General features: G+C 40.7%; 2 protein-coding genes across 4 annotated transcripts in view; one reads left to right on the top strand and one right to left on the bottom strand.

Annotated features, from left to right (window-relative positions):
- ZNF711 (zinc finger protein 711) overlaps window positions 1–3,897 on the top strand; it is a 31,713-nt gene extending 27,816 nt beyond the window's left edge. For 2 of the 3 annotated variants that reach the window (XM_009326630.1, XM_009326632.1), the window contains 2 exons: window positions 431–574; window positions 1,051–3,897. In XM_009326630.1, coding sequence (XP_009324905.1) covers window positions 431–574; window positions 1,051–2,228 — 1,322 coding nt within the window. In that variant the 3' untranslated portion in view covers window positions 2,229–3,897. The remainder of the gene's footprint in view (window positions 1–430; window positions 575–1,050) is intronic. The other variant, XM_009326631.1, reaches the window with a different exon arrangement.
- Window positions 3,898–10,683: 6,786 nt separating this feature from the next.
- Window positions 10,684–21,795, bottom strand: part of POF1B (premature ovarian failure, 1B) — a 69,935-nt gene continuing 58,823 nt past the window's right edge. Inside the window, exons 10-19 of the mRNA XM_009326652.1 lie at window positions 20,795–20,822; window positions 20,360–20,521; window positions 19,718–19,792; window positions 16,352–16,444; window positions 15,232–15,345; window positions 14,895–15,062; window positions 14,684–14,794; window positions 13,836–13,964; window positions 13,477–13,550; window positions 10,684–13,119 (exon numbers count right to left, since the gene is read on the bottom strand). Coding sequence (XP_009324927.1) covers window positions 12,984–13,119; window positions 13,477–13,550; window positions 13,836–13,964; window positions 14,684–14,794; window positions 14,895–15,062; window positions 15,232–15,345; window positions 16,352–16,444; window positions 19,718–19,792; window positions 20,360–20,521; window positions 20,795–20,822 — 1,090 coding nt within the window. The 3' untranslated portion in view covers window positions 10,684–12,983. The remainder of the gene's footprint in view (window positions 13,120–13,476; window positions 13,551–13,835; window positions 13,965–14,683; window positions 14,795–14,894; window positions 15,063–15,231; window positions 15,346–16,351; window positions 16,445–19,717; window positions 19,793–20,359; window positions 20,522–20,794; window positions 20,823–21,795) is intronic.

Below are 21,795 nucleotides of genomic sequence, written 5' to 3'. Positions count from 1 at the left end.
TGAAGTGAAAACAATTCTAGATATGCTGTAGGCATTCAGAGTAGGTGGGGAAGTTGGGAGGATCTGCCAGGGTTTTTAATACAGTTTTGTAGTCAGAAAAGAGAGGATGCAGTCGTTAAGAAGTAAAACCAAGTTAAATAAAAGGAAACAATCAGCATAACTTATAAGAAATTAATGTCTTGAGAAGTATGAGAAATCAAGGAATATATTGGAAAATTAATCAATGTTTAAACAATTATATTCTTGACTTTTGCCAGCAAAGATAGATAGCGCTTTAAATTGGCACTCTTCTTTTTTATATATGTTGATTGTAGAGGAATGAGCAATATTTTTTTTAAAAAAGTAGATGTGCTGCTGTGCAATTCCAGTCATCAGTCCCAAAGAAAAAAGTTGTTTAAGGTTTTTTATGGTGTCTAATTTTTGTTTCTAGGAAATAACTTGGATACACGATTAGAAAACAAAAACGGTAATGCAACACAATACCTGCAGATTTGTGATAGCATTAGCACTAATAGAGTGCTAAAACAAAAAACCAAGAAAAGGAGGAGAGGAGAGGCCAGGCAATGGCAAACAGGTAAACACTGTACGGTTATGCGTATTGTCATGGAGTGGCACTTACTCCTGTACTATTCCTTTTTTCCTTTTTTTTTTTTTTAAGCTGATGCTGAATTAAAAAAATATAAGTGATGATTTGCGTATTTCCTGTGTCCTTCCCCCCTCCAATTCTGTGCATAGAAACTGTAATAATTTTTGCTATTCAAAGTCAGTACACTTAGGGCTGACGCCATTCATTTGAATTTTGCAAGTTATTAAAAAGTAATCATGGGTATATTCACTGCACATACGATATTACTGAACTGTTTGAGCAGTTTCTAAAACGAAACTATATAAACTATAGGTGCTGTGGATTGGTTGTTTTTAAACTACTGAACCATTCTCTGTCTGCTGCAAGTGTAAGTGCATGAATCTGAACAGCAGTTGGCTGATTTAAAACTTCTTAATCAGTAAATTTGTTTCCTTCATAACTTGTTTTTGTTTGTTTAAAAACAGCTGTTATAATAGGTCCTGATGGACAGCCCTTAACAGTTTACCCTTGTCATATTTGTGGGAAAAAATTTAAATCCAGAGGATTCTTGAAAAGGCATATGAAGAATCATCCAGATCATATGATTAAGAAGAAATACCAGTGCACAGACTGTGACTTTACAACTAACAAAAAAGTAAGTTTCCACAATCATCTGGAAAGCCATAAACTTATAAATAAAGTTGATAAAACCCATGAGTTTACAGAATATACAAGAAGATACAGAGAAGCAAGCCCATTGAGTTCTAATAAACTAATACTGAGGGACAAGGAGCCTAAGCTACACAAGTGCAAATATTGTGACTATGAAACTGCAGAGCAGGGACTACTCAATAGACATCTGCTTGCAGTTCACAGTAAGAACTTCCCTCATGTATGTGTGGAGTGTGGGAAAGGATTCCGCCATCCATCAGAGCTGAAAAAGCACATGAGGACCCACACTGGGGAAAAGCCATACCAGTGTCAGCACTGTGTCTTCAGGTGTGCTGATCAGTCCAATCTGAAAACTCACATCAAAACCAAACACGGGACTGACTTGCCATTTAAATGTGAGCACTGTCCCCAGGCGTTTACAGATGAAAAAGAACTGCAGCAGCACACAGAATTATTTCAAGGGCATAAGACTCACCAGTGTCCACACTGTGACCATAAGAGCACCAATTCAAGTGACCTGAAGCGACACATTATTTCAGTTCACACAAAGGATTTTCCCCACAAATGCGAGGTATGTGAAAAAGGCTTCCATCGTCCATCTGAGCTCAAAAAGCATAGCGAAACCCATAAAGGTAAAAAGATACATCAGTGTAGACACTGTGACTTTAAAACATCAGATCCTTTTGTACTTAGTGGGCATATCCTCTCAGTTCACACCAAGGACCTGCCTTTTAAATGCAAAAGATGTAAACGAGGATTTAGGCAGCAAAATGAACTTAAGAAGCACATGAAGACCCACAGTGGAAGAAAAGTTTATCAATGCCAGTATTGTGAATATAGCACTACGGATGCGTCAGGCTTTAAACGACACGTAATATCAATACACACAAAAGACTATCCACATAGGTGTGAGTATTGCAAAAAGGGATTCCGTAGACCATCTGAAAAAAATCAGCATATAATGAGGCACCACAAAGAGGCCATAATGTAATATATGATCTCAAGAAGGAAGCAATTTAGAAACTGTGATATGCTAATTGGGGAAAAAAAAAAATCTCATGAACTGTTTCTCCTGGTTTCAAAGCTTGATATTAAATCATAACTTTACATTCTTTGTATTAAAAGTCTTAAAAGTATTAGGGTTGACAGGGGATCTCATAGCCCTATGATTGTTGCTTATCAGAGCCTAAAGAGCACTTAGAATGCAGAAGGATGGATGAATGTCTTAAATTTGCAGAAAGATGGATGAATGTCTTCAAATTAATGGTGTTACACATGGCTAAGCTATAGAAGACAAAACGAAGATGATTGTTATCCATTTTGTCAGTAACAGCACTTGTCTCCAATATGAAAACAGTTCAGATACATGATGGGGTTATTTACAAATTGTTTGCAAAGGCAACCGAGTCTAACTTCTTGTGCAGTTTTGAAAGGAGAGCGTTAGTCAGTCACTTGATCATAACGTTTTTAAATCGAGCCTGGAAATTAAATTCCAGAACTGGTCAAATTTGGGGGGGTTGTCTTTTTTTTTTTGTTTGGGTTTTTTTGTTTTTTAAACATTTCATTGGGAAACTTTTTTGTTTCCTTTATTAGTTTAGGTCCAACGAGTAATTTTTTAATGGTTTTCAAAGCTGCTAACCTATTTTATTGCAGGATATGATGTTTAAAATATAGCATTATGTTAAGATCTCAAAGGTGGTGTTCTGGTGCTAGGGTTAAAGATGTGTATGTATATAATTTCCCTTTTTTATCTGAAACTACAGTTGAATGTTGTTCAGTATGGCACATATAACAAAATTAACTTTGAATTTGACTTTTTTTTTAAGGATAAAATGGATGCAGCTCATAGTGTTGTGACGCAACACTGATTTTTTTTCTCGCTACTTCAGTCTTCTCTAAAGAGAATATTAAAAACAAAGTTGAAAAATGTAGGGTCTTTTTAATTAAAATTCAGAGTACTTAGAAGTTCTTTAGGTCAGTGTTCTTAACAGGTATGACTATTATGTCCTACCTCCTAATACGAAATTTTCAATATAGACGTAAAATTGCACCTTTTAATCAATTCTTTAAAAAAAATCTATACCATACTATAAACATGCATTTTCAATCTGTAAAGAAAGTATATATGCAGTATTTAACCAGAAAAATATGCTGCCACTAGAGTTTGGAGGTGGATCTTCAGTTTACAGTGTATACATTTAAAATATGCATCCCTTTAAACAATGCTTTGTGTTAGCATGCTGCAAATCAAATGGCGCTTAATATAACAAGCTGGTCTAGGGCTATTTAATGAAAAACCTGTTCATAAATGTTATGCATATAATGTGTATTTTTTACTTTTTTAGTTGCTTCATGTTTGCACACAGCTGTTCACATGATAAATTGTAACTTCATGCTATATTGTGGCTTTGTGTTTCAGATAATGTTCATATTTTGTTTTTGCACCAGATGAGAATCAGTTCCTTGAGAATAAATTTTTTTTATATTTCTAAACTTCAGAAAGTTAAATTTGGGAAATCTCTTAGAAAAATACGTGTTTTATGTGGCTGTAAAAAATGATGTACACGCTGTAAAATAAGATTGTCACTGTTATGTGGGATTATTATTTCTAAATGTGTTACTCATCGTAACGGGCATACAATAAAACGCATCTCTTGCACTCCAAATTTTTTGGAGTTTGCTTTTCATTTATGGTGTTTAGGAAGGTCTCGTTCTGTGTAAATTTGCCTAATATTTTTAATTACGTTATTCACTAATTAATATGTAATAACATTTCAAGTAAGCAGGTTACTTGAGGTATATTTATCAGACTGTTGAGGGGAGAGTACTGGGGTTTTATTTGACTAACCCTTTAAAGTTACAGGTAATGTATTTGTGCTTATTTCTGAACTAATTACCAAATGTGATACTGACATTCCTTTGAAATTTTTTCCTTTAAGTAAAGAGAACATAAAGCTTCTCACATATTTTGGGAAAAGCCAGGTAGGTTTTGTCTTTTTATCTGTGTAATAAGAACAGCTTGCAAAATGAAATACTAAAAATATTGCTGTCTTAATTTCCCTCTCTTTTTAGAATACTTGAATTATGACATCAGTAATAGATTAAAAACTTTAAGAAGAGAGTGCGATATTAAATGAACTCCAAGGATTTCCAGCGGGCTCTTAGCCCGTGAACTCGTAGGTTTTGTACTAAAACCCAGAAATGATGCAGACATGAACCTATTCCTCTGGGTTTTGTTTATACTACTTTTTTTTGTATGCCCAGCAATCAAAGGAGGAGGCCGTAGCATTCAAAAAAATCTTAGAGATTAAAGTTGTGCTTTTTTGACAATGTTAATGCTTTATTCCTGAACGTTATATTGAATACATAGACTGAAGGAGTTTCTTCGTAGCAGACTGAAGATGATCATTCTGACTCTGTGACAAAGCACACATCCATGTTGGCTCATTTTTCCACCTTACAGATGGACGGAATAATCAGGTACTTGAGTATTTTAAACATTTTCTGTAGCCAGTTTTGTAGAAAGACTTAATCCCACATTGCCTAGGAGTCCACCACAGTTCATGGGGTGCAGAACAGGTCGTGGGGGCTAGAAATGACAGAAACTTCTGAAGAGCCAGCAGTTTAGACCGCGGTGTGAAATCATGATGTAATGCTTTAAGCATTGCGTTCAGGTCGTGTTTTGATATTGCCTTTTATTGTTCATACTTGGTATTTACAGGAGAACTATATTAACGTTTACATTTTAAAATGTATGTTTGAGGATAACAGTAGTGTTTCTTCCAAGGAGTGCAGTGAAAGGCTTTGACCGTTACATATCTGATAGTTTAAAATTACGTGTTTGGGTAATTCCTTCTGTGATGAACAGTTGTTTAGTGTAAGGTGGTTGGTTAGTTCAGTTGTTTAGTTCAGAGTCGGCGAGTGGTGTCCACTGTTCTTAAGAGCGTGGTACGCTGTGGGGCATCAGTTCCGTTACCTAGATTTTCTGTGCATCTAGTTTTTTCTTGCCCTAAAACTACATACCGTAAAGGGCACAAAAGGTTTTTTAACATGTTTAATGATAGCGGAAAGTATATGGTGGATGCTGGATAAAAGTTTAATTCATTTACAGCTTCATCATTATATTATGGAATGATCAAGTTCTGTGACTTTGTACTACAGAAGTTGAAATTGGTGTTGAGGTTTAACAGTCTGTAAGTCCACCTAAGGAGATTTCTTTTTAATTAGCAAAAAAAAAGGCATACCTTTTGGAACATTGAAATCTGTGAGGAACATGTTTTTCAAGATGTGAGGGAGGGAACAGTGGTTGGAAAAACTGCAGCTGTAGTTGGTTATTATCAGCTAAGGTACAAATACGGGGAAGTGTGCAGGACTTGAAGCAGGTGCGGACTAGTACAATCTTCTGTGCGAGAGCCCTGCTTTTTGTGATGGCTAGGTGGAGAAACTGAGTTGTTAAACTTAGCGGGATGGTTACAGGCAGCCTTGTCCGATGTGAAGTCTTAAGATGAGTTATCACTTTTCTTTGGTTGGCATATTGCATTAGCATTTTGAACGTTTCTTTCTTTATATTAATTGTTTGTCTCTTCTTCTCTTGGCAGCGTACGGACAGTGAACCCTGGCTAAGAAGACGGACTGTGGAAACAAGGTCTGTCAAAGAGAGGAAAAGCCTTGAGACTTAACCCACACAGTGTTAAGGTTAATGGATTATTACCTATATGTTGTTAAACTCCAGACAGCTTAGAAAAACAAGTTTGTCAGACTTTTTGCTTGAGCAGTGGTTTTAAAATTCAGGAGCTTATACCGCTGGGAGAGTGTGTGCTTCTACTTGGCCCTTTGCTGGTTCTGTCCGGCACTGCTTACATGTTTATGACTGGGGCTGGACTTAGGTATTCTTCTGTAGTTCGAAAGTCCCACCAGTGCTTCTGCTCCTTCCTCCAGAATTGACGTCTTTCTGTATAGCTGCGGATGTCGAAGCTTCTTGTCGCTGTCCAAGCTGGATGGTGAATGGGCAGAGGGGGTTGAAGATGTTAGGAGGGCTCTGGTGGTTTTAAAAAAAAAAAGTGATATTGTGGTGGATGGAAGGAGGAGGAAGGAGTCAACAAGAAAAGGCTGTGCAGTGTGTTGCAGGTGTGACATTGGGGCTGTGGAGGAAATGACATAGAAGTTGGCGTTAGGGAAGGGAAATAAATAGGGAAAATAAAGGAATGTGCCTGCTAGACAAAGAGAAACCTGAGAGGAAGTGGTATTATATGCAGTGCTCTTACTTCGTGTATGTTGTTTGAGTAATTTAGCATCTTTTTATATACGTATCTTGTGTATACATCCAACAGAAAAGATGACTCGGGTAGAACCTTTTTTTTTTCCTCTTCTTTTTCCTACAACTGTGTTTCCCCGGTAACTGAAATTCTGTATTAAAGCAAGCAGTTGGTTGGTATTCTTGACATAAGATTTTACTAGGAAGTGGCATTTTAAATCTCCTGAAATGTAAGGATAAAATTTCACCTGAATCCTCAGCAGTTTGAGGCACAGTTCCTAAATTCTTTTCAGTGCACTTTCCCAGTAAATATTGAGGAGAATTTGTGATGGCTGTTGTATTGTTACCGTGGAGGTGTTGCGATTTTAAAAACGCTTCATGTCAAAATCACAGTAAAATTTGTATCTCAGTACTTCCACAGATCCCTGCTCTGTATAGTCTGTACTCCTGCCCTGCCTGGCTCCCTCCCCTGAGCTGGCAGCAGACCGCCTTCCGTTACCCAAACTGGTGAAGCTGTTAGGATGGGATGAAGTGCTCTACAGGCAGGTCCTGCTTACTCATTTTCAAAGCAGATGAGTTCCTAAGTGGTGGTAGGAAGCAAGTGAAAGAGAGACGCTACCACCTCTAGGCCTTGCCAGTGTTTCAGCTTAAATGTTGGATTGAATGATAGAAGTTGGTGGTATCGTTTTATTACGTATCCTGAAAACGTGGAATGATGTTTTCCCATCATTGTTGTGAAGTTGCATGATCTCTGCTCTTTTAAAGGCACTCTTCAGTAGACGTGATCATCTTTCATGCATACGTGCTTTCCTTAGTGTGAAGTTCATGTCTGTCTTGCCTTTTTTTTGCCACATTTTCAGTAAGGGCTTTGGGCTGTTTTGTTGAAAACGGTCCTTCCTTGTCAAATTATTACAGATCTGTCCCTGCAGCAACACTAACTAATAGGGTGAATCCCCTTTCCCAGCATTTGTGATAGGATGCCACTCCACGCTACCGGGAGCAGGAACGGTGACGTGCTGTAAAGCTGTTCACTACCTGGGAGCACAACACTGCGGTAGTTCAGCTGTTCTTGCCCGTGTTTGGATTTCTCCTCTGCCTGCTCCTGCGGTGCTGCACGTGATGTACAAACACAGCCCGGTTGCTCGAGCAAGCAGCAAGTTTCTCACACCTGGGGGAGGGTCACTCTAAAATGTCAGATTTGTTTACTGCGGTTTTTTATTTGAATGACAGACAGAGAACTCCTAGAAGCCAGGAGCAGTTAACAGTGATTCATGTCTTGATCATCATCGTCTGTATTTTTCTTTCTTCAGGTTCCAAATGCCCAAAATGAAAGGTAATGAAATTGAGAGAGAAAATACGGAAGGACACCAGCAGAGTACTCTCAAGGTGAAGGTGAGTTACCTTGACATAGTATTCAAAGTGTACGTCGACTCTTCGGACAGAGGTGTCAGTAACTCTTGAACCAAGGCTCTGCGTGGCTTTTATCTTACAGCTGAGGCGGAGGAGCTGTTCCGTGTTGCATACTGAGTTGTGTGGAAAAGACGGTGACAGAAACCAGAAGACAATTTTCTCTGGCTCTTCAGAGTAAGAACAGGAAACTGCATGCTACCAGATCTGTTCAGGCAGCGAGGCTTATTTAATAACACTACTGATAAGGACGGTCTAATAGGGCGGTACGTACGTAGAGTGTCGTAAATATAGGAAGTAAATGCTGTCTTTGATTTTTCTAACTTGTTCCTGAAAAAATGTAGAAGTTTTAGTGGACCTACCTGAAATGGAGGCAAAAAATTATCTAAAAAGTATACTGTTTATAATTAGGGTGATAACTAGCATTTACAGAAACGACTAAATGGGAAAAATGTGTTTCTGTAAACTCCAGCAGAAATAACGTTGGGTAACTCAGTTTCAGTTCAACAGAAAAGAGGCACTAGCTGGGACTGCAGCAAGTAACACGTGCTTTTATTGTAAAAAAATTTCTTTTTAAATAAATCTGGTTTGAAAACAAAACCTGCCCCAGATGGCCATTATGCTTCATCTACTAGTCTAATTCAGCTTTTTGACAAGTATCTATTGCTTCGTGTTATCTGTGAGTAAAATGTGTTGTTACAACCGTCAGCTCTGTAGCATTTCGTGTACAGAAGTCTTCAAATACTCTAACAAGCCTTAGAGCGGCTGATCCTTGTTACACAATGCAGTATCGACATCTGTCTTTCCTGATTAGCAAACTGGGCTTTTTTTGAACAGTATGTGCGTATGTGTGTTACCCGTCTCTTCAAGTCGGGGGGACGATCACGGTGTTTGCAGATTTATCGTAATGCCAGCTGTATTTGCACAACGGCTCATTTGCCTAATCAGGGCCTTTGTCATGAAGTTCTAACACCGTGCCCAGCAGCTCTGACGGTATTCAGAGCCTGCAGGTTTCTGTCCTTTAAGGGCGTTTACTGCTTGCGTTGACGCTATTACGTGGTCGTACGTCATACGGAGTTAAAGAAAGAGTGGTTAGTGTCACTGGCCGGGGTGGTTAGTAAATCCACTGTACAACCCCTGCAGTGGCTGAAATGAGCACAGTAAGCGCGTCCGTGAATCACTCACGGTTCTGCTCTTCGTAGCTTCCTCCGAGCCGTTTGGGTAGTGCTTCCACCTGGTCAAGCCCAGCCGAGATCATGGCAAAGACCACCCTCAGTCAGCAAATGATTTTGTGTCTCCCTCCATCGGGAGAGCTGCACAGTTACGCACAGGTAACAGTGTGATGGCATTAAACCAATGTGGTGTTCTTCCTCTTCTATTTCTTTTTATCGTTTAGGTCACCAAAGGTGAAACGTCATTAGGTGACAGTGTGACTAAAATTATTTATTGGGATAGAATGCACTTCGGCACCATTCTGTGTCATTAGTATGTTAACTGTGTGTGTTTATTACTGTATCTCTAACTGCTCTACAGAAATGAGGGGGTTATTTTAGAATCTGATAATTACTGATTTCAGTGGGGCAAGGCCCTCACTCAAACGAGGATACTTAACTTTTAACTAATTAAAACCTCTTTCTGTAGAGCTAGGCTAAAGCGACGGCCGTTTGATGGTGCAAACTCTTGCTTGGCTTCTGAAACTGCAGGCCAGGCTTAGGCTGGACGTCCTCGAAGAGCAGTGCGATGAGCAGGTTTCACCCTTGGCTCTTTCTCCCAGTTACAAAGAGCACGAGGTCGTCTTTGACGTCCCAGCATTAACTGAGTGGAGGACTGGCATCAGTAGCAAGAGCAGGGACCTAACACTACTCCTTTCCTTGTAAAGATTTATTCAGAGGACAAGTTGTCTGAAAAAAGGCAGTATCACACCACCTAAAACAACCCCCTCCAGCCCATCAGGTAGACACGAGATGTTTCCAGTACAGACAGACGTGATTCAGAAAGTTACGCTTAGGTTTATTGCGTAGTTACACACAGCCTACAGCGTTCTTTCACCATTAAACATTGCCTATGATGATATATATTGTGAATAGAAATATATGTCTGCAGAAATAAAGCAAAGCAAGAAAGAACCCCGTGATAAAGAGCTAGCACCTCTCGACTGCATAGTTTAAAATTCCCCCTATGATTCTCCGCACTCTGTTACTTTTAGACAACTACTTAATTATTAATACCAAATCATTTTGAGAGGATTTCTGTGGTCCTGCGAGGAGCAAAAATTGTAAATGGAAGATTGGTCTGATGATGCAGTTCAGTCCATGAGCTGTTTTCATACTAAGTTTTTCTATATAAAAATATACCAAGTTCTTGAAATTTTCAAGCACAGCAAATACTTATGGCTGGTTTGGGGCCTTACAAAGATTCAGCTGAAAATACATCAACTCTGAGGTCAATAACACGCTTCAAAAGAAGCACCTGCCCAATCGTTTCACTGAACTAGGTAACTAACTGGTATCGGCCAATTCAGTAGCTAAGTTTGAGGAGTTGCATCTCTGGAGTAAGTAAGTAAGTTCAGTAATTTTCTTTTGTGTTTTAGCTTCCCATGCTTAGGCAGATGTCAGGTAAGCGTTTTTCAGTGAGGTATTTTTAAAGTTCCCCACGGAGGTCGTTTCTGGGGTTTGCTTCATCTTCAACAGGTAGCGGTAGATAAAACCGCCATCTGTGACTCCGTCTGGAGTGAAACCAGCCATTCAGTACGTATGGGACCGACTGAAATCTGTATCACTCTCACTTCTCAGCATGAGTAGACAGGACAGAGGAATATGGCTAATAATAGTACAAAGAGGAAAAGGTTTCAGACTTCTTCCTTTGCCTCCTAGATTGCTTCAGGACTGGCTGAAGAACAGAAGTTAGTCATGTCAAGAAAACTGAAGTCCACAAAAGCACGGCATGCCGCTCTCTCCTGAGCGAAAAGTAAGTGCGTGGAAAAGTACAAACAAGAGTTGTACACAGATGTTAGTGGCAGATGATGGACACGGGTAACCGCGTTTTTTATGGTGAGGGTGAGACAGTGTTCCATCATCTTCATGCTTCCATGTCCTGAATGTTTTCCCCGCCCTTTCTATCAGACTGAACCTTTTTCGGATGCAAAATAGCAGAAAGTAAAGCAATATTTTAGTCACCGTGAACTCCTTTGAGCAGCTCTGACGGCTTAGGGATTTCTTTCATTCCTGAAAGAAACAAGCAGCTTGTTAGAAGAAAATACACAAATTTATTTCTGTATATAAAACAAAACTGTCTGTATAAAAGGACACTTTGTGTAATTATATATTTCTTTTTCTCTAACGGCCTGACTTTTGAAGTGTCTCAAGTGGCCAGCGAGCCTTTCCTCCTTAACGAGCGCTCAGGATGTCAGTGCTCACAGTGGCTGGTACTGGCAAGGTCAAACTCGTATCATTAAGCCATAAACAGTTTTTGTTCAGCGAGGGGCAGATGTCCGAGCTGGCCTGATTCACTGTCTCCAGTCAACACAAAACCAAGGACAATACCTCTTTCTGTACTGACAAAAACAACCAAGAACGGGGAGTTACCAGATACCTAAATAGTAGGTATTGTACAATTTCTGCCCTAGAAGTTTTCTCCAACATAACTAGGACCAATGTTAAAAGGAACATTTAAGCACTTTGATTTGAGTAGCCTAAAGGACTGAGCATGACAAGTAATCCCTGCTTGACGGACAGCATCAAGTACAGGCTCCTTGCTTTCAGTACAAAACCCACACTGCTCGGCTACCTGTCAGCATTACTGTTCAACAATGAACGCAGACAGAACGATTTGCCTGACAGTACGTAAACACAGAAGAAGTACTTGTGAAGCTTGGAGTAAAGGTGAAGTTGGCACTTCCCAAACTTACCCAGTTTATCTTGCAGCAAAGTAACTTTGTTTCAGCTGAAACTTGCACTAGTGATTGATAGAGAGCTTGGGAAACTTACTTAAAATACAAACAGTTCTCATTTATTTAATGATCTCTTCAAATGCAGAGTACGCTCATCTTTTCCCTTCTCTATAACGGAAAGTATGACTGACTTCCCAAGTAAGCGAGGAGGGAGGGGGTTTCGGCTTTATTTTTGTAATATTTCTTTATTACCGTTTGGTTAATTCCTTGACATTTCACTAGGTTGCAATGCAACTGGATGAGTTTGAGAGATCAGTAATAAAGTTCTGCTGTTTGCCAGTGACCTCTACCTTTCATTTCCTTAACCCTACTCCAGGTAACACATCCTTTCAGAACATGCCAGATGTTTTACCCTTCGCCTACTCAGGCTGCCCACGTAATTGTCTTTTTCTTGGTCGTGTCCCCCCGGCAAAGCCACTCTCTTAACACTTGTTTATTTGTGCTGCTCTGCCGTGCTCTGCCTGCAGACAGCGTCGTCGGATCCCATTGCTCCGAACACATGGTTGTGAACTGGCCACGTTGATCCTTCTCAAGCCCTTACCTTGTACTCGGAGGCGGCGACATTACCTTGCGCCCTGTAACATGAATAGCTTCTGCAGTCCCATTTTCTATTTTTACTTTGAATCACTAAAAAGTCGCCACTCTTCTGCGTTTCCTGGGTTAGCCACTGCCCTGTCTCAATGTAAGTTTCAGGGACGTGGTCCTTGCTTAATATGTTCTAGTAATCGTTCGGAGTCATTAATACTGATGATTCAGAGGAATACTGCCCACCCAAAACATTCCTTCACCTGAGAGCACAACCCGGAACAAGTTCCTGCCTACCTAACTCCCCAGTACGGGGACGCCCGGCAGACTGCCTTGTGCGTGAGGGCAAAGGCTGGTGTTAGAGCAACGCCGCTTGTTTTGTTAAAGGTGGTGATGTGTCAGAGAAAACAACGAAAGGTTACTTCATTTATACCCCACCCAACAATTACTGCCTTCTTGCAACACACACTGCAGTTCCTTGACTTCAGTCGGTCGCCTCACTTTTTGCAGCCAAGTTAAATTAACACTGTGGCTTTCCCTCAGATGTCCATTTTGGCTAATGCTTTCTTTGAAGTTAAACTGCGTACTTGGGCATTTCAGAGACTTCATAGTCAACCTCTGGGTAAACTTACATGTTTCCATATCTCTCCAGTCCTCTCAATTAAAATAGTTTGCGATTTATTGACGGGTGATGTAACCTTGTAGTCATCAGACAGGAGGCCCAGAATGGGATACTGATTCCTGTACCTGTATTAGAGAGAGTTGCAAACCTGTAAACCGAAATCTGCACACCTGTATCCAGATCGCTGACTCTCATCTTGCCACATCGTCCTTCCAGTCACTAATCCCCAAAGATTTTTCACTAGTAACTACAAAGCTAATACAGCCTTTTAAATGTCACGTCAACGTGCTGGCCACCCCTCCAACTGCCATTACCATGCTTAGTGCTGAATCCTCCCCGGATAGGAAAGCCTATCTCGACTTTTTCCCCTTTAAGTTGAACAGGCAGTATTAAGACATTTGCAGGAATAACGTGGTTAATAGAGGCTATACAATGGAAGATCAAAAGGATGTATTTTTAAGAAAGGCGAGTAACTACATTACTTCTTAGTGATGATAGCTGTTACACCGGGGGACTGCCTGCCTGATAATTTCTCATGCTTCAATCTGAAGAGGTCCTGAGAAAACCAAAAGTAAACATTCAAATGAAATAATGTGTTCCGAAGTGTTAGTTCACTAAAGTCACAACAAAATATTTGCAGAAATTCCTCTCAAAGAGCAGTCCCAGAAGGTCTGTCCTTCCAAAAGACTGGCAGAGGAACAGCATTCAGTTAAAAGAACTCCTAACCCTGATTCCTGAGCCAGGAGAGTACCAGCGACTTCCTAGCAAGTTTCCACCCATACAGTAAGTGGAGGCTTCAACATAAAAATTCTTAGAAGAGAAATAAGTTGTAGCATTTTACCTCTTGCTGCTGTTTAATACAAGCGTCTTTCTCCTCCAACATTGACGTCAGTTCATGCAACCTTATTTGCAAGTCGCTGTTACTTCCTTCTCTCCTTGATATGTCTTGCTGGAATTGGCATAACTGAGACTGTAAAACACGCGTTAAGGAACGGTTAGGTGTTCGCTGCTCCTTGCAGGTGACCTCTCAGTGTGTATCTAGGACTCCAGGTGTATTTTTTTCATTACATTATGAACAGTAAGACTTGAATTAGTGTAATTTAAAAAATGCTGTGGACATACATACATACGTGGACATGCACAAACCCCCAGGATTTTCAAGTAAGAATGTTGAGCTGCACAGTAAATTCAGAAAGTGCTAATTGATACGGTGGAATTCAGTCCAATTTAATAGGTTTGTACCCGGATAAAGCTAATTAATACATCACTGAACAAGTTGAATTGGCTTCCAGGGTGGCAAAATATTACTACAGCGCTTTCAACGAGAGATGTTTCTGATATGTAGTTTTGACTGGGACTGACTTACCTTAATTTTCTGTTGGGGGTCTTTTGGCTAGTTTCTTACTTTATCGGGACACACAAATTAGCCCTTTAGGAAAGACTGCTACTCTGATTAATCCCCAATTCTACATCTAAGGATCTGTATTTTTTTTAAATCAGTTTTATGTTCTACCGTAAGAGTTTCTGAGCCATCATTAGTGTCTATGTACAAAGTAATTGCAGAACCAAGAGATATCTAAAAAGTACATACGGTAGATCTTTCCTGATCCTTAATTAAATAAGCAGCTGTTTACCTGCAGTCGTACAAAGCTGAGGGATACACACACATGGCAAGTTAAAACAACGTACCCTAAGACTGCGGATCTCGCGATCTTTATCCTCTCTCAAGTTATTGATCATCTCTACGTAACGGCTAGAGAGTTCATCTGTGGTGGTCTGTAGTGTTGGATTAGAGCAGCTCTACAGAAAATTAAATAATTTTATTTTAAAAAGAGAATTTTCATCATTTTCATACGTTAATGCATCTGTATCTGCGAATAGCAGCTGCTGGACACGGAACAAGTGAGCCTGTTACCTGTAGTCTAAGGCTCTGGATCTCTTGCTCCAAGGCACGCTTGCAGTACTCCAGTTCCTTTAGGTGACAATCCTTTTCTCCCTCGCTGAGCCGAAGAGAGAGGAGCTGTTCTTCCAGAGAGCGACATTTCGCAGTGCTCTCCCTGAGTCCTTGCTGGAAAGCACAGAAGTGGAATGAATGCACGGTGTCCCTTACGGGAGTATCTGGATCACACACAGAAACGTACACCACAGAAACATTGTACCCAGAATACTCCAGAGTCAGCGTACTGGCTAGTTTTTGGCTGACTGTAATTACACTGAAAATATGTTTTTAGATTTACCTGCTGCTGACGATTATTTTCTCTCAGAGAAGTCAACATAGTTTCATACTCTTTTACTTGAGAATCTTTAAAAGCCAAATCCTTCTTAAGTAAGACACTGTCAGTTTCTAACTTCTGTAAGACAAAAGTGTTTACAGTCAATAGCTGCCATTTTTCAGTAAACTTTCCCCATATTCCAAGTGCAACATGCTGAGTAATTAGTAAGTGATGTTTTAGAACTGAGAAAATACTCAATTTTCCTGAAACTGTGGGTTTTAACTACATAGACACAGTTGCCTGTCACTGTAGTATCTGTGGCTTTGTGTTGTGTGGTAAGCCCTGGGATCCTGGACGCTGCTCTTCAGTCTATCCCAGAAAGAATTATTCGTAGTTACTAAACAGAAACCAACAAAAACCCCCAAACTAAGACCAATTCACTGCACAGACTCCTTGTTCTGTGTTAAAGGTGACAGTGAAAACTCCCTCTCCCCCTCCCTAAACTTTGCATTTTACACGAGAATGCTGTGAAGTTTCCAGCGGGGCCGAGTACTTGGGCTGGTGTGGGAATGTTTCTGCTTTCCTAACAGCAATTATCTGCTGTCCGTATCGGCAGCTGCAGAGCTCCAGCTTCCCAACGGGGCTGCCGGTACCCTGGGGAACCACTGAGTTGTCAGAGCCACCAGCTGACAACAGCTTTCCTGCGAAGCGGGAAATGCAACTTTGTCAGGAGGGAATGGAACCGAGGTCTCCCAGTGCCTGGAACAGCGCTAGTAAACAGGCACCCGGTGTATACTCCTGTCCATGTTAAAGTAAAAAGGCAGTTCCATACATTTACACCAACGTAGATATACATGCGCTGTATGTACCAGTTCAGAGCTTTCAATCTAACTTCACTCGGCAGGGTCTTGTCTTCTTTTGAAAGTATTTGGGGTTTTAGGCTTCAACAAATAGAACACCTGAAGACCACTGCTGGAAAGAAATCTAACCTCGGCCACTGTATGAGCCTTGCAAGTCCATTAATAAACCAGCCGCTGCCAGTAAAGCACCTGGACTTCACAATTTAAATGTCATCGTAACAGACTTCCCGCTGACGGGTAAAAACAAATGGGTGAGGCCACGGGAAGTGCGCAGTACGGCTTACCCCCAAGTCATCCTGCAAATGGCAAAGCTCTTCACGTAAATTTTTGAACGTGGAAAGCACGAGTCGCAAAGATTTATCTGACGTCACTCTCATCTAGGAGGGGGAAAAAAGGAAAATGTGTACGTCTGATTAATCCGTGTGCTTTGTTTACAGTGCGCTTGGCAATGGGGAGAACAGAAAACTGCTATACAGCTAAAATAACTTACAACTACTGCACGTCATTCTTTGAAGTGCCCACAGTTTCTACAGAGAAACACATTTTCATGCACTTTGTTCTGCAAATGGCATAGCTTTTTCATTATTGCCTTGTAACACAGGATAACATTTTTAAAAAAGAAGGAACAAGAGAGTAAAGAACTGCATCTGCACACCAATAAAGGGAAAAATAAATGTGGTTATTGCACAGTCATTTTTTGAGCATTCAGCACTTCGTGCCTTACACTGATTTAAAGAACGAACTACCCTACCTGAGAAGCCACAGATGACTGAGTCATCGTCTTTTGAGATCTGGCAAAGCACGCTTTCAGCCCAAGGGCAAGAGAATTTAATTAAAATTCTAAAAAATTTAAATTAAAAAAAGCGCCATACAATCAACTCATCCCTTTAAAAGGAAAAAAATCCCAAAGATTAAAGGAGTCAACTGGATGAAAAAGAAAGGCAGTAATGCACAATAGCCTAACGCGCGCTCTTTTTTTCTCTTAATGCACGTTCACGGCTGTGTACTGATTCACGTTCAAACACAAACTGTTGCATTTCATGATACATTTCTAATATTTGAAAGGAGAAAAACTGACTTTGAAAGAACACACAAAACAACTCCTCAAACCTTTGACTCATCTGGAAGGGCTGAATATTCATTCTATGTCAAAGATGTATTTTTTACTCTCTCGAGTAAAATGAAATCCTCCTCTCTGTTTCTCGTCCTCTGACACTTTCCCTTAACTTTATTTGTTGATTGTTCCAACTGAAGAAAGCGATCAGGCTCTCCATCAATACGGTGATTAGCCCTTGTCCTATTTTTTATCCCCACTGGTGCTATTAATGTGACTGAGGCTTCAAAAACATTTCTAGTGTAACTCACCTGTTTGTTTTTTAATTAAAGTGGAATTTCAGTTCTGACCTCTGGTTTTGTTGGTTCTATTTTGAAATCTACTGTAAGAGTAGATTAAAAGGAGGAGTTAAGTCAAAATGGTTGACTTTAGACTATAAAAACATAAGTGAATCCCCACTCAGCAATTACCTAGTGCTAGAGCTTGCTAAATTCCATAGGTGTCATGTACTTCTACAGCGAAATTCTCCGTGCTCTTAGAGCTGAGCCTCTGGGCATACCCAGCAGAGTCCTTACCTGAGCAGTTTGACAGCTTTCTCAGAATTCTCCTAGGATGTAAAAACATACCACACATAACTCTGTCCAAAAGGCCTGAGGGGTCTGTAGTCTGAGAGCACACTTTGTATGTATGCTGACAAAATCTGGTTCCCCAAAATGCATTTTAGCTGCATTTTTTCTAAGCATAGGTGTGAGAATGTAAAACCAGCCGGACTTACAGAAAACAGGAAATACGTGTTTCAGCTCTTTCACACAGACTGAGCTGAACCGGCTTCCTGGGACGGCGTTCTAACAAGGTCATGAAACATTTTGGTGTCAGTCTCCATTGTAAAAGAATCGCAGAATAATTCAAGTTGGAAGGGACCTGGGAGGTCACCTTGTCCAGCCCTCCTGCTTAAAGCAGGATCAGCGGTGAAGTCGGACCAGGTTGCTCATTCACAACTTCAATCAAGTGTATTTTTTACCAGGAAGCGATTCTAAGCTGCAGCTCCCGGGTGGGATCACCTTACCCCCACCTCGGGGAGACCAGATCCAAACACACTTGCTGAGCAGCGGGGGTTGTTTTGGATCCCGTTCTAACATACCTACATGTCAAATGGTTCTGGAGTCGACAGTGGGATTCATGCTACAGCACTGTTTTTAATGTTTTACCAAAGGCAGGGGCCGATTCCAGCCGGCTATCTTCAAAGCACTTCATAAAGAGGTCAAGTCTTTTTCTAAAAAACACACTGCAGAGAGCATTGCAGTGCTAGGAAGCGACAAAATGAACCACCATTATCTGAACCTTGCATTCTTGTCCGACTGCCTTGCAGCCAAACCCATGGGGCTGGTGATTGAAAAGGTGGGTTGAGATGGTTAGGTAGCTAAAGAACAAGATCAGAAGAAACACAAAAGCCTTTATAAATGGGACCACAACAGAAATGGTTATGTTTTGTTACCGAATGTCATAAGCATGCCTCAGAACATAGTGCTAGATTAGAGGTTTTTAACCAGAACATTTGTGAAAGGTGAGACCTAAGCTATAAGCATTATGTGTACTTGGTAACTGAGATCCAATTCAACATTCAGTAAAGCACCTATTATTTGCCTTTAGCTTTTAAAGTAAAGCATTAATATACAACTGTCGTGGTTTAACCCCAGCCGGCAACTGAGCCACACACAGCCGCTCGCTCACTGCCCCCAGGTGGGAGGGGGGAGAGAATCAGAAGGGTAAAAGTGAGAAAACTCGTGGGTTGAGATAAGAACAGTTTCACAGGTAAAGCAAAAGCCGTGCACGCAAGCAAAGCAAAACCAGGAATTCATTCCCTGCTTCCCATCGGCAGGCAGGTGTTCAGCCATCCCCAGGAAAGCAGGGCTCCATCACGCGTAACGGTGACTTGGGAAGACAAACGCCATCACTCCAAATGTCCCCCCCCCCTTCCCCCTTCTTCCCCCAGCTTTATATGCTGAGCATGACGCCATATGGTGTGGAATATCCCTTTGGTCAGCTGGGATCAGCTGTCCCGGCCGTGTCCCCTCCCAGCTTCTTGTGCCCCGCCAGCCTGCTCGCTGGTGGGATGGGGTGAGAGGCAGAAAAGGCCTTGACCCTGTGTCAGCACTGCTCAGCAATAACTAAAACATCCCTGTGTTATCAACACTGTTTTCAGCACAAATCCAAAACACAACCCCATCCTAGCTACTGTGAAGAAAATTAACTCTATCCCAGCCAAAAGCAGGAGACCACCACAAACAAATCTGTAACTGGTCAAAAGCCAAGATGATTTCCAGAAAAGCTGTAAGAAAGCATCAGCAAAGCTCAATTTAAAATACACAAGTAGCCTGTGGAACGAAGGTTGTGGTTCCTTGGTTCCTACATGACTCCACAACATGTCACTTGGAGCCACCTGTAAGAGTCCATACCCTTTACACTGGAAAAAAAGGAGTAAGTAGAATAGAGAGTCAAGCATGCTATGTACAAAATCCCCAGTACGTGTCAGCCAACTTCTATTGTTTCAAGTTACTATAGGCTTCCACACCCCCCCTCCACCCCACTCACATACCTGGAGGAGATAACGAATCTGCTGCTTTGTTGCCTCAGACAGGCCTTTGGGAATTAAATCTTCAATATCTTCAGTCTAAGCAAAGAAGGGAGGAAAGGGGAGACGTCTTGATTAAGAATTTTGCCCAGTAGATCATAATGTGGTTTCTTCATTAATTACACAGCTCTACTATGAAAAACATGTTTCGTACAAGGCAAATAAGAATGAAAATAGATCAAAGTGTATCCAGAAAATTTCCTAAGTCTTATATATGTGTGGCATATAAAAACAGATTAAGTGATACATTAAGCATATATTCAAATCATTGAGTTTAACATTTATTTTAAAAGCAGTATTCAAAACAATCCTCTCTCAAGAAATAACAGCTGACGCTAAAACAGAACTCCCAGCAGTTTATGACAGGAGCAAATCTCCTGTTTCTAGACGAAGAACAGACTGTGAGTAAACCAAAGATGACCAGAGTGTCACAGGAGAACTGCCAGTGATTACGTGGCATTGCTCCATGTAATTTAATCCTAGGCAAGTATTTCTGCCACATACACAATGCCTTTAAAAATAACATAGGTACTGATGATTCTATCACAGCCCGATTCACAACAGTGAGCTTTCTGTAGACGTAGGAAGCCTGTGCTGTCAACTTACGTTCCTCTCCTCTCTGTGAGAGGCAGTATTCCTCACTTCTTGCGATGCATGGCAGCACATGTTGCTAAACAGCAGCTTTATTGGCAAGAGTGAAAGATCCTTTGCAAAAAACGCGTAATGGAAATACACGTAGCTGTGCGAGTTTGTTTTACAATGAAGCCACTATTGGCACAACAGGAAAGACTCAAAATTTGACTCTCATACTGGAATAATGCAAATTATTAAAATTTCCTTTCAATATTTTCACATTTGCAAATACATGCCTAGCAGTAGGTTTCAGGCTCTGACTGTTATTAACAAGCAGGAATCGTTAACTAACAAAGACCAGCATCCTTCATTTAAACTGGCTTGGCTTAATTTGCTTGAAGATCCACACCGCTGTTATTAACACTACGTATCAGGGAACAGCTTGCTAAGAGCACGCCTGATGCTTACCTGACACGTAAATTCAACGTCATGGTTCCTGTAAAACAGAAAATCCAAGGGACCGATTAATAGGAAGCTTCTTGAGAACTCTTAAGAATTCATGCCCACATTTACAGCTATAAAAAGATTATCTTTAAAATATGGAGCAAGGAAGGTTCTTTATCAGATTAAGAGCTGTTACCTTCCTTTTAAGGTGCTAGACAAGACGAGTTGTTAAATATGACTCCATGTAGAAATACCCGAGGAGGCTGGAATACTAATAGCAGTCCAGTTAACACAGGCTAACTATCTCCGTTTCTTTGGGCAGTTATCCCAATGTTTGGTTAACCCAATTACATTCTTAATTGGCTGGGTAATGGTTTACCCAGAACTATGCTGGGTAATGCATGCCTGAAGTGTTTACTTAGCAGCGTCAGGTTTTTTGTGATACTTAAATTCCACTCTTCCCCTGCTATGGGACCACTTTTCTTGTTTCAGTTAACTTGGAAAGCACCGAATGAGACTGGGAGCGAGGGGGGAAGAATGAAGCAATGGTGATAGTGAGGGAAGGGTAAGAACGTTGTGAAGACTCAGATTACTGACTGCTGTGATTCTGCATTTGTTTTCAAAGACAATCTGTAGGGCTCTGCAGAATACATGCTTAACATTAACTTGCATGTGGATACTGAGCTTTATGCCTTATGATGGGCATCTTTTAATCCATGACAGAACATAACACATGACAGAACAAAGGAAATGGCAACGTGGACATTTGGGTTGTTTCCTTCTTCAGAACATAACAGAATTGTATCATTAAATACACGTCAGAGCATGCTGTAATATACTTGTTTGCTCTATGTGCAAACATGCGTGGAATACATAATTCTTATTGCCTATTAGTCTAAACAATTTGAAAAAGCATCAAATTCAATAAATTTATTTGGCTTACAGCATTTTTATGTCCTTAGTTACTCAGCAAATTAGATTAATGTGTAAAATACATGGTCAATTCTAGTTGTTGGGGGGGGGAG

The sequence above is a fragment of the Pygoscelis adeliae genome, unplaced genomic scaffold (assembly GCF_000699105.1).
Source record: "Pygoscelis adeliae isolate BGI_AS28 unplaced genomic scaffold, ASM69910v1 Scaffold216, whole genome shotgun sequence".
NCBI classification, from domain to species: domain Eukaryota; kingdom Metazoa; phylum Chordata; class Aves; order Sphenisciformes; family Spheniscidae; genus Pygoscelis; species Pygoscelis adeliae.
This window is presented reverse-complemented; position numbering and strand designations above follow the sequence as displayed.